Raw genomic sequence first — 13,970 nt, 5'->3', positions numbered from 1 at the left:
ATAACCACATATATGTACATACATATACATATGTACTGATAAAAAAACAAGTATGTATAAAGACACAAAAAACAAGACATTGATTGAAAATCAAAATAAGAGATCTTAAGCTAATAACTAAACTAAATAACTAAAAAAAATAATCATTTTCATAAAATCATCATCTCTTACAGCTGTTTACCAACTACTGCTGGATGAAGGCCCCTCCGACACGATTCCATTCGTCTCTGTTTTCTCTCATCCATTTCATTCTACACACTTTTTTAATTTCATCCACCAATCTCCCTTACAAATATTATACATTCTCTTGGATGCCATTCGAGCACTTTTTTGGTCCTTTTTTTCCATTTTTACAAGGCTTTTACATGTTTCACTTCGATAATGTTTCAATCAATATTCCTACATTCTTCCGATCAGTTTGAAACTTTGCCATTTTGCGCGATTTGGTCAGCGATAGAAATTTAAATCGCTTCTGATAGTTCGATGGTGAAAAATAATCAGAATAAACACGTTTAAGAATGCAAAAACTTTGGAGACTTAACGTTTAGTGGTCAGTAGCCTTATACGCCTATAACTTTATATTTTTTTCACACTATATCAAATTCGTTACTCCCTGATGTTGGAACGAGTCCAAAGGAAATTCCTCAGATTTTTATATCTGAAGACATTCGGATTTTATCCATATATCTGTTCCCTAGTGCCTTTCTCTTGGGATCTTTGGGGTTCAACTCCTTGGCAAAGAGAAGAGATTTATTTCTTGGATAACATTTCGTAAAAGTATTAAGAGGAGAGATTCACAATCCCGCTATCCTGGAGAAGCTTAATTTTTGGACCCGGAAAATCATTGGGTATTGCGAAAGTAAGCTATATCGTTTTGCCAATTAGGGCTAAAACAAACGTGCTCATGAACTCCCTCTCTCGAAAGCTGTTCGACCCCTCAAATTATTATCACGCTCCTTGGATCTTTTCAATGCCAGTTATGTTGAGTTGGTCGAACACATTTTTCACATCTTTATTATTTATTTGTTTTTCACTTAACATACATATTTCTTAATTGCTTATTTTTTTACTATTTTTTTTATTCTTGTTTTATTTTTACTTATATTTGTAATGAAATCAGAGTGACACTTTGGGGCTACCTGTCAAGTCTCTGTTATAAAAGTCTCTGTCTTATTAAATTTGCATTATTAGCTCTCATTATCTCTTATATATTACATATATATTTTCATCTCACTCATAGGTTATTCTACATCATCTGCCCATTCCTATTTCAATATCTTTACTCTCTCCAATATACTAACTACCCTTGTCAAACTTCTCACCCACGAATTATGTATATATTTGTTTATATAGACGCATAGAGATTGTACTATCCTTCATTGATTGATTAATTTTCAACTAGTACTTTGCCCGTTGACATTTCAATAATGATATTAATAATATTTTTATTCCGGAAAATAGGAAGGACAGTACAATTTTTATGAGTATTATTTTATAAACAAATAAAAAAAATCACTGAAAAACGGCTCTTTGAAATAAAATACTTAAAATCACATAGTAACTAGGTGCACGCATTCGTGCGCTTGATAATAAGCGAGCACTGTTTAAGAAACTACGCATTGTCAATGTAACGTACATATGTACATATGTACGAACGATCAGTGTGACATTGTTGGTTTGGACTGTCATAAAAGTTGTAGATTACAATATATGACCTTGACTTACACTATCCTGAAAAATTTGGTTATGTAGAGTTATTACGTTTGTGCTCTGAGGATTTTACAAAAATTAATTAAATAAATACTAGTGGTTTTACCCGGCTTCGCTCAGTATTTGTAATATAAACCGCTTAAGCATGGCTAATCTAACAGTAACCATTTTATTACATTTATTTGATTTAATCTATTTGAATTTTCATGTGTTTTTTTATTAAATTTAACGTCACGGATTCTACGAACCAAAACTTACATACATACATAAATACAACGTCTCTATCAAAATTATATATTAGATAATACTATCACATATTTTTTTTTTTTTTTTTTTCTATAAAATAAATTATATGTGAAGTGCAACGGAGATATTTTTAATTTTAAAATTGAATATAATTAATATTATCGTATTTTTCTTTTGTTATAATTAAAATAATTACATATAGGTCAAGCGTAACAAAGATAATTTTTATTTTAAAATAATCTCCGTCTATATACTTTATGATAAAAATTGCATTTAAAAAAACGTCGCGGTAAATGTGATTGTGGACTATTAAAATTATAAATAAAATACTTTAAACAGTCGACTTTCGATTTTGTGACGTTTTGTTTACAACATTGGCAAATTTTTGTTCAAATAATTAAAATCAATGATGCTTTAATAAAATCTTTTGCCAAATGTATTTTTGGCCGCTGATTCTGTCTGACATTGAGCAGTGCAGAGATAAGTGTTGCATTAGTTTGTTTGTGAAAATCAATTAAATGCCGTTTAATGAAAGTTAAATAGCTTAAATTTTCGGATTTTATTTCGTTGGTCAAACTGTCAATGATTTTATTGTGTACCTACTTGATTTTTCGCCTAAAGTGATATAAATGATTGTGAAAATGAATAAACTCGCGCTATTTTCTGCTTGTATAGTGTAAATTCATATGTAAATCTTATCTTAAATCGACCGTAGAATTGACTATGTACTTATTTTTGATGATTTTTCAAAACCGAAGTAGTTTTAAAATATGCACGTTTATTTCGGAACGGCCTGTATATTAGAAGTCATGGGCGTCGCGTGGTGTTGTTACAGAAGCTTCAGTTGACAATCGGCATTTGTGGATTGCACGCCCTTTGCAAATGTACATTATATCATAAATTTTCGTGACTTTGTACAAACGGACTATTTCTTTATAGTTATATATAACTCGTTGTTGGCGATATAAACAAATTTAATATAAAAAGGTTTAAAAAATTACAGTTCTTTTCAATTGTATGCATATTTTTTTTCTTTTTTATACTTATGTATACACAATTGATTATGATAGTAGAGTGTATTAATGTGCATAGTATGTATACTTATATGTGTAATGAAAAATAGTAAAGTAAAGTGGATGAAAATCAAACGGAAATGTTTCCAGAATGAAACGCATTCTGGGATTTGTAAGTGCAAAAGTATCGTGGGTTGCGTTTCATATTGAACTGTGATGTTTACGGAAATAAAATCGGAAATTAAGTTTCTTCATGATTATTCAATTCGAGTCATGAACGATTTAAATCATAGGAGACAAAATTAATCGTCGTTATCTATATATGTATGTATGTATGTATGTATATATAAAATTGAATGTCTGTTTGTCTGTCTGTCTGTCTCGTATAGGCTCCTAAACCACTCAACTGATTACGATGGAACTTTCAGGATTTGTTGTATGTATGTCCGGGAAGATTACTGTGAAAAAAAATCGCCCAAAAATGGGAACGGAAACGGAAAAAAACGGGAATGAGTGTCATTGCAACGCAATAATTTCAAATGATTTCGCATCGCGGCCTGCGTTGTTAGGGTAAAATAAACAAACAATTGAATTATTTCAAATGTGTTCGCTGTCTGCGTTTTTCTAACAAATGGGAAAGGGAACGGGAACGGGAACGAGAACGGGAACGGGAACGGGAATTATAAACTAGTTATTATATAAAAAAAATGATTCCCATTGGCGAGCAATGTCCTTTAAAATTCAGAATTAATCGTAAAAATCGTCAATTCATTCAAAAAATTTAGTCAGAAAATGTTAAATACTATTACATATATATTAATATTATATCATACGTTAGCATTTTTATGTCCGGTTTAATTTTTTAAAAAGTCAAAATTTTGAAAAAAAATGTATTTTCAGGTAATGAAAACAACATCTGCAAAATTCAAATGAACGATCAATAAAATAGAAGATGTAGATTTTTATATGTGAAAAAATAAAACTGCAACTTTTATAACTTATTGTGATATTCAAAAAAAAAAAAAAAAACTGGTGTCAATTTTTTGATTGAAATATTTAAAAAAAATGGCAAACGTCGACATCGACACAATGCTGGAGAAGGCTGGAGATTTCGGACGCTACCAGGTGTTCCTCATGGTGCTCTTCTCGATCGTCAACCTGGTGTCAGCTTTCCATTACTTCTCGCAAACCTTCATCAGCGTCATACCGGAGCATTGGTGCAACATAACGGAATTGCAAGACTTCACCGAGATCAACGAAACCACCGCGATCGGCATCAGGGAGATGGTGATGCAGTTGAAAGATCCGAATTGCAACAGATTCGATCCATTTAACGAATCTATGAAATGCGACACCGGCTGGATATACAACAGGGACAATGGATTCGAGAGCATAGTAAGCGAGGTGAGTTTTTCAATTTAAAAAAATATAATCGTGCTGTGTTTAAACGTAGAACTATGTGCGTCCAGCTTTGGGTTTTGTGCAAAAATGAAAAAAAAAAAACAGTTTTTCTGTTTTCGAAAGATTCATTCGCTATTGCCTTGTAGGTAGGCACCTTTGATAAGTGAACATTATTGAAATTTATTGACTTAATTCAGAATTTCATACATTTTTGAAAGGCTTTGACGCAATGAGACATAATTTTTTTATCAACTATATATTATACATATGTACAGTACAAGTGTGAAATATTTGTCAATGTAAACACCCGCCGGTCAAAGTTTTAGTTAAAATTCACAACAGTAAATCTTAATTAGACAGTGTATGAATTAACTAGTAACCGTAAAATCCAGTATGAATAGTAAGTGCCCTATCAGCGTAATCGTGATTATTTTTATGTTCGTGAATACATTAACTACGTCTCGAAAATTATGCATTGACTCTTTTTCCCATGTAAATTCTAGCTGATAGTGTATATATTTACTAGCAAAAGTATAAATTTAAAAAATTCACACTTTTACTGTAACGTGTGCGTTATTAGATGTAAGATATGTCAAAATCGTAAAATCAATTGCATTATTATTAGAACAATCAGCTTTGTTAAAATCTTTGGAATTTCCATTATTATTTTAACCAGCAGCATGGACTAGTGGTTGGTAGATATTGCTTTCGAACATAGTGGTCACGGGTTTGAGTCCCACTGGTTACTGCTGGCCAGACTTTGGTTTTTGACTCCAGTTCGATCGTTTCCTATCAGAGTTTGCCAATTTATGTGATTTTCATTGAAACGGTTCCAACAAATTGGCAGCCTTTACCAATTTCTACTAATTTGCGAGTTTTCAGCATCTCAAATTTCACCGATTCGTATAAAAATGCTGCAAATTTTTCCATTAATGTCTCGCAGATTTCGAGTTTTTCAGCATTTCAAAATTTGACGATGTATGTACATACATATGTATATAAAAAAATACCCCGAGAAATGTAAGTTTATCAAATATTTATCAATAGATGTTTCTATGATGCTTTAAATTATTCTAAAAATTGTATGCGATGTTTGTAATTGGCCAGGAAGGCACATTGGCGTTTACCTGTAAGGCTTTCTTGGTATATGTATGTATGTAAAAATAACACATTCAATGCTAAGCCCAAATCTGTTGTTTTCGTACCTAAGAAGAGGCTAGTAAATAGCTCTGTCTTGCAAACATGTTTAATACCTGCGTACTTGCGTAAAGCAAGCTATACACTACATATACATATGTTTGTTTATTATTTTCGTAAAAAAAAATACTATTCGGTAATGCATATTCCCTCTAGAGTAGTATTCCCTCATGATCAATTTCTAAATTCCATGAATTTTTAGTATAACTTTGAAGCAATACTGCGGATTTACTATACATAAATCGCCGAACCAATTTACTATCAATCTTGCTCTATTCAAAGATTTAGGTATAATTTATTTTTTGGATTAAAGTTGATTTTAAAGGTGACAATTTTCGAGTTGTGGTTTTCTTCGATTATTTCATTACGTTTTTAGCGTCAGTATCAATGAAAGACAGCGTCTGAATATCATAAAATCATTTTTATTTAGTGCTTTGACGTGTTTGGTGGTTTCGTGATTGGCTTTTAAGTGAAATTGGTAGTTCCACGATATGACTATAAATTATAATGAACGTGCATATTACATATACATATGTATGTTCAAATACAATGATAAATTTGCAGTACGTGTGTGTATTTTGACAAATGCATAGTAATAATGTACGTTGTTGGTATTTATAATACATTATGCACATTTGTCGTCAACATTGATGTTATTATTTAATCATTTTCAAACAAACGGGCGATTATTGTTGAAATGGTCACGTTAGGGCTATTATTTATCATCACGTTCGGGGAGATGAGAGGAAAAAATCATTGTCAAGGTTTTCGAACGTGTTCTAGTGCTGCTTAAATTTGCTTTTTAGTTTGATAATTAATCATTTTATAATTAGTTAATGAGTAAACTTGCATATTTAAGCATACCTTTGTGTTAAATATACATATAAAATAAAATGAGTGTCAATTATGTAATGTATATGTATATACGTTGACCATAGGTCGTTTATTTAAGAGGACAGTCCTTTATTTCATCTCTGTGTCCTTAAGATTTTATTTTTACAATTTTCTCTTTTGTCCTTTATTTTGTAATATCGACTATGGCTAAGAATATTAGCGCCGAATTATTTAAAAATGTAATTTATAAATTTTATCAAACTTGTATTGATTTGATTACACTGAGAAATAAAAAAAAAGTACCGGAGCGAAGATCAATCTTTACCAAATTTGACCCACTAAATTCTAATATGACAATTATTTTTGTCGTTTTTTTATGAGATGTAAACGTTTAAAATAATGCCCAATTTTTGTAGTTTTTGTAGTTTCGGGTTTAACTAGAAATCTAGTATTGCTATGCTAAAAGTGAGTATTGAAATCAATAGTCATATGATCTTTTAAAAGTCAAAAATACACTTTTCCGTGAAGTAATGAGCTTATTTCGCTAATTTTTCATTTTCAAAAGCATTGGTTTTCTATCTTAATATTTTTTTATTAATACCTACTATTTCGAGCGGTAAATGTCTTTTAAATTTTAATAATGTGTAACAAATATGATTGTTTAAAATTCAAAATTTTGTGTGCTAATATGTTGTAATAAATGTTATAAAGCATTTTTAAAGTTCTAAAATGATTATTTACATGTCCTTCATTTTCTCCAAAATATGATCACCATATATATGTACATAATGTATGTACGTTGTATACAGGTACATACATATGCGTATGGAAAATTTTTAAATCATAGTTTATAATCTTTTTAATGAGTTTCGATAAGGTGTTGCACTGAATTATGAAGATGGGTATTAAAAAAAAGAAATGCTTTTAAATTATTACGAACAATGCGATTGATGTTCTTACATTACATACATTATTTGTACGGAAATACTTATTATAAGCGTTTTATTTCGTATCATCGCAATAATTATTGGTTTCAATGCACTTCGTGTTTCATTTGCTGGTATTAGATTTACTAATCTGCTTTTCATGGCTGATTAGTGTGTTTATGTAACACTTTTCCATACACGGAATCGTGAACGGTAACATGCCGAGGTATTTTTTTATATTGAACATATGTATATAGTACGAAAAAACAAAAAATAAAGTAGATTCCTTTTTATTAACATTTACATATGTATGTATGTATGTATGTATGTACATACACATATACATATGTACGGATAATAGCCTAATACGGAAATATGCCTAAGCACTTTCCTTTTAAACCTAAAAAATGAAAAGCATGAATATTATCAGAATAAACTTAAAATTTACGTTTATATGATCATATTTAAAACAACAATTAAAAAATGTTTTAAAAGAACATGAAAGCAAAAATGTTTAAAAGAGCATGTAAAATTAGATTAAGATTATGCACGTCCTCGGAAATTCCAGCTGGGAAGGGTGTTTCTTTAAGTCATTGTCAATTCTTTCGATCTCATTATTTCGGCAAGTTTCTCCTACATTTCTTCAAATATGGGAATCACCGTTGTGATCACTGTAAAATATACATATAAAATATCACCGAAAACACTCCAGGAGGTGATTTTTGGACTGAGTGCCATAGAAAAGATTATGCGTGCTAGAATTTTTTTTTCATGTGCAAATATATCTTTAAAAAAAGCGTTCTGCATGCTTCTCTGTGTGTTTTCGCCCTTACTCAACAGTAACGCGTTCGTGTTATCAGTAAGAGGCTCATGGGATGGAGACCCACTCAGCTGAATTTTTTTTTTCTGGTTTGTATTATATAAAACAATCATCATCATAAAAATCTCGTCTGTCTGCGATAACGCTCGCCGTACTGTAATGGTCCGTACGCACCAAACCAACGACGATTTTGGGCCAACTTTTAAAACCAGTAGCGTACAAAATATCGAAATAAAAAAATTGAAATTAAATATCAAAATTAAGCTAACGAGCGAGATTGAGCTAAAATTAGATCATCGTTGATGTTTTGAATTACAATAATGTTTTGAATTACGACGATGCGCATTACAACCAGAGAAATATTATAATTACGAGCGAAAAAACCTTGTTATTGTTTCTTTTAAGTCGTCACGATAACTACTGTGTTTCCCCCTTCGGAAATATTTAACCAACAACGATTTTGGGCCAACTTTTAAAACCAGTAGCGTACAAAATATCGAAATAAAAATTAAATAAAAAAATTGAAATTAAATATCAAAATTAAGCTAACGAGCGAGATTGAGCTAAAATTAGATCATCGTTGATGTTTTGAATTACAACAATGTTTTGAATTACGACGATATTTTTTTTATTTTTTATTTATTTATTTAACATATAAGCCACAGTGACATTACAGAGATCTCCAACGCGTCGCTGTGGCCGGTCATTCAGTAATAATAACATGATAACAGTAATAATAACTTATAATAATAACAATAGTAACACAACATCATTAAAATCATAAAATCATAAGAAAAAAGAAAAAACATAGATAAAGTAATAACAATCATTAATATTTATAATAGGCAAAATCAACCACTGGCATTCCTCAACAACCACTCAACCAGATTAGTATATTTTATATTGAAGAGGTCAATTTCACCAGAAATCCTGTTAAGCAGATATATCGCTCTAGATATAGGAGCCGTTGACAACATATTTGTGCGAGCCACAGAGGAACAAACAAATCACGATTTCTCAAGTCCCTGAATTTACAAGGTGCATTAAACCTAAATTCCTTTAGAACCTGAGGATTGTGTATTATCCCATTCAACAGCTTAAAAAAGTGTCTTCCCAGTAACATATTCCGACGAGACTCCAATGAGTTGAAACCTAACGCCCCTAATAGGAATGCACTAGGATATAGCCAAGGATAATAACCATACTGTTTCAGATAAAGATATCTGAAAAACCGTTTTTGGATTCTCTCAATCTTCAATGAATGAGTTATATGGGTAGGATTCCATATAATAGAAGAAAATTCTAGAATACTACGTACTAAAGATTCATAAAGAATTTTAAGCACCAACGTACTCTGGAAAGGTTTGCTAACTCATAGTAAGAATCCCAGCATTTTTGTTGCACGCAAACAAATATTGTCTATGTTTCGTTTAAATTGAAAATTATTCGAGAACAAGACCCCCAAATCACAATATTCATCTACAAACTTTAATTCAACACCACTTAGGCGATATGGATAAATCAAGCGATTTGAAGATCTTGTCACATTGAGAACACAGCATTTTTGAATGCTAAAATATAATTTATTATCGACAGACCAACTTGACAGCGCATCTAAGTCCAATTGGAGAAGGGCTGCGTCATTATGAGACTTAACTGTCTTAAAAAGCTAAAGGTCATCGGCGAATAAAAGATAGTCTGAATACTTAATTATTTTTGAGATGTCATTAATGTAAATTAAAAAGAATCATGCACAGAGTCGTCAAGCCAGGTTTCCGTTAGTACCAGGATGTCAGCACATTGAATAGCCGAGTTAGAACCTAATTCATCCAGTTTAGATTTAAGGCCTCGTACATTTTGATAGAAAATGCTTATATTATGCATTACAACCAGAGAAATATTATAATTACGAGCGAAAAAAACCTTGTTATTGTTTCTTATAAGTCGTCACGATACACCAATGTGTTTCGCCGTCGATGAAATATTTAACAAAAAAAATGTCGGTGATTTGTCAAAGGGTTTTTTTTTCTTTCGTCGAAATAAAATTAATAATCACACATTATCCGATAAATTTTACCTCTGAGATGGATTTAATTATTTGATTTATTTCGACGAGAGAAACAATTGAAGACATTATCCGATAAAATTTACCTCTGAAATGATTTAATTAATTGATTTATTTCGACGAGAGAAACAATTGAAGACAAAAAAATTTCCTTTGATAAAACCGACAACGTCTCGGGTTGAAACCATCACTCGGTCACCCATACTAACACATGATATATGCTCAGTAACTGCGCATTACGGGGAAGTAAAAATAATAATTCTTTGATTTTTTTTTCGATCTTAGTGCGTATCTAAGTCAAAACATCTTCGACAAACAAAAGTATGTGATTTTTGATGATCTAATTTTAGGTCAATCTCGAAAATTTATTTAAATTGGGCATGTTCTGTTTTAACTTTCAATATTTTATTTTAATTTTAATATATTGATTATAATTTTATTTTGATATTTGAATTTAATTTTTAAATTTAATTTGCTACTGGTTTATCCTGATGGTTAAATCGTTGGACCAAAATCGTCGTTGGTTTGGTCCGTACGCAGCATAATAGTCGTTTCGATTCGACATTCATATGTACGTCACAGCTAAGCCGCTGCGGACAAAACGTATACGAATATAATAACAAAAGAAAAAAACTTCTATATACATATACTATTCGATATAAATGTTTCCTCTAAGTAAATAGACGGCGCTAAATCTCTGAGAGTTTACCGCCCAATATTAAATCTAATATATAATTTCGAAATTTTTGTGTATATTTATAAACTAATGAGAAATGGAAACCAATTTATCACACCAAATTTTAAAACAACACAAATGCAAAACCATTATATTTTCCAAGCCATAAATAACTATAATAATCTCCCTTCTGAATTGCACTGTATCGTTAACCAAACAGAACAAGTAAAAAAAAATAAACACTTTTTCAAAAAAAACTTACACTGAAAAATTTTAATGTAATTTTTATATAAAAAATATTATAATAGATTTTAAGAATTTATAATAGAATCGTAGCTCCCTTATCAGGCACAAGAGCTACTCTTATCTGATAAGGAATACATGTCCAACTTTGAAATAAACATTATATCCTATAAATATATGTATATGAATAAATTAAATTAATAAAAAAAAATATATATATATTTATTTATATATATATATATATATATATATATATATATATATATATATATATATATATATATATATATATATATATATATATATATATATATATATATATATATATATATATATATATATATATATATATATATATATATATATATATATATATATATATATATATATATATGTATGTAACTGTCGTTGAGAACTTTGTAAATCCGTGACGTCGTCGAACAAATGATTCGATTTTTTCCAATTCAAAGGATTCGAAGTCCTCGGGGGCGAAAGCGCAGGCGCCGAGAGCAAAACCTTAGGGGTCGCAGGCGCAGAGGTCAAAGCCCTAGGGTCTGTGCCCCCGGGGGCGAATACATATAATTTCTAAAAAGACTTAGTATATACGTTTGTTTGTTCGTGACTGTTAATTTAATAAAAAAAAAAACAAATAAATATTCAAATAAATTAAATAAAATGTTTACTATTCGATTAGTCATGTTTAAGCGGTTTATATCATATACACCGAGCGAAGCCGGGTAATACAGTTCGACAGGACCGACACATTTCTTTTAATTTATTTATTTTATTTAATAACTTAATAACTAATCGCACTCATGCGATGCTATGTCATCGGGTACAACACTAGTATGTATATCATATATTATGTATTTATTTAATAGTGATACGACAAATCAACAAATAAACATACCGAGTTGGGCTAATCTAATATATAATTTCGAAAGATACTTTGTATGTTTGTATCTTTGGTTGGGAACTTTGGTTGAGCCGGGTAAAACAACTAGTATATTTATACATTTAAAAAAAGGTTCAACATATGGAACCAATCAAATGAAATATGCTTATGCATATTAAATTTAAATTTATTTAATTATTAATTAAAATACTGCATTTACGTTAGAAATGAAAATAATTAGAGGTATGTAAAAATAGTGGAAATCAATTTTAAGAAAATTATTGATTTAATCCTTGATTAAATTAACCTTTTAATCCTTGAGACTAAAAGTGTTAATGTCTGCTTTAAATATTTTTTATGTATAGTATTTATTTTTGACAATAAAAATTGTTCTTATAATATAACGAATTTGATTCATAAATACTTTTTATTATTACTAAATTATGTTCACAATACATCTTATATCTATTTTAATAGCTACTGATCGACTGATCATTTTCTATTTTACAATTTTAATTTTATTTTGTTAGTAATCATAGTATTATATTATTCTAATGTTAATGTACAGCATAATAGGAAAAAGAGCTGAAAAACCTATTTACAATTCTTAACAATATACCGAATACTTTTGTATGTAAATAAGAAATAAAAAAAATCATTAAGATATCCATAAAATATTATTCAAATTATGATTTTTTTTAGTTAAATTGGGTATGCGACGACGACTGGAAACCAGTGCTAGGCCAATCGACGTTCTTCATAGGATCAGTACTAGGTACTCTAGTACTAGGAGTACTTTCGGACAGGATAGGACGCCTTCCGGTACTGTGCATAGCAAACTTCTTGGCTCTGGTCGGAAACATCAGCACCATTTTCGCAGTATCTCTACCCACCTTCGCGACATTCCGATTCCTATCTGGACTGGCTACCGACAGCAACTTCGTCATGATGTACATCATCGGTAAGCTACAAGACCCAAAACTTCTTCGTCATGCAAAACCTACAGTTTTTAGTTTTAAAACCATAAAACTTTGTATACTACATATATCATTCTACTCCGACTTTGACACAAATTTTATTTATTTTAATTTTCACCATCCCAAACAATGCCATATACACTATATTCCATTGGATCCGTCTTGTTGAAGTGTGTGGAATCTATGGTCGATTTGGGTATCAGTTTTGATCCTCAAACTCACCTTTCACAACCACAAGATAGTCGCTGACTCGGATTTGTCTTGAGATATGCTAGGTAATTCTGCAACCCTTTGTCTTCTCGCTGGCTTTACAACTCGCTTGTTAGAAGCAAGCTAGAGTATAATGCGATTGTGTGAAATCCGCATGTAGCAAATTACTCTCTAATGATTGAGAAAGTGCATAAACCATTTCTTCGTTTCCTATATAGGAAATAGTATGGGTATAACCCATATCTCTACCCTGCTCCATTCCTTTAAGGCGTGTTTGGGTATAATTCCCTTGAACTTCAGAGAAACTTCTCATTAATTCGTTTTGTTCTCCAGCTTCTACGTGGTAATACGTCATGCCCGTCGTTGCTTGAACAGTTGGGACTTTATGTCCCTAATAATTATGTGCGTGGTAGACATCATCATTTGATGGCTGTACCTCCTTCTCGCACAGTTCTTTATCAAATGGCTCCTATTCCAAGAGCTATCCGACTTCTCAATGAAATCGTTGCTGCTGAACCTGAATGTTATATTTTCCACCTCACTGAACGTAGGTTATCGGAGATTATTTCAACCTATTTATCTGGTAGCCTGCGCTCATCATTATTTTCAGAATTGAAAATGATGTATGAGTTGAATTTTGATCTTCTCTCTTCGTTTTGGGCCTCGCAGAGAATTTTTGTATTTGCAACTGGTTCTTATTTATTGGTGCTCGCTGTAGGTGTAAGATAGTCCTACTTTGTATATTATCATTTCATAT

The 13,970-nt window shown here is 30.8% G+C and overlaps 1 protein-coding gene across 5 annotated transcripts in view; it reads left to right on the top strand.

Annotated features, from left to right (window-relative positions):
• LOC143917122 (solute carrier family 22 member 13-like) overlaps positions 1–13,970 on the top strand; it is a 67,846-nt gene that overhangs the window by 486 nt on the left and 53,390 nt on the right. The window contains exons 1-3 of one of the 5 annotated variants that reach the window (XM_077438530.1): positions 2,428–2,840; positions 3,870–4,373; positions 12,729–12,987. In XM_077438530.1, coding sequence (XP_077294656.1) covers positions 4,035–4,373; positions 12,729–12,987 — 598 coding nt within the window. In that variant the 5' untranslated portion in view covers positions 2,428–2,840; positions 3,870–4,034. Of the gene's footprint in view, positions 1–2,427; positions 2,972–3,869; positions 4,374–12,728; positions 12,988–13,970 lie in introns of those variants that run through there. The other 4 variants (XM_077438528.1, XM_077438532.1, XM_077438529.1 and 1 more) reach the window with 4 other exon arrangements.

The sequence above is a fragment of the Arctopsyche grandis genome, chromosome 9 (assembly GCF_051622035.1).
Source record: "Arctopsyche grandis isolate Sample6627 chromosome 9, ASM5162203v2, whole genome shotgun sequence".
NCBI lineage: Eukaryota > Metazoa > Arthropoda > Insecta > Trichoptera > Hydropsychidae > Arctopsyche > Arctopsyche grandis.
Note: the sequence above shows the minus strand (reverse complement) of the source record. Positions and strands in the feature narration are given on the sequence as shown.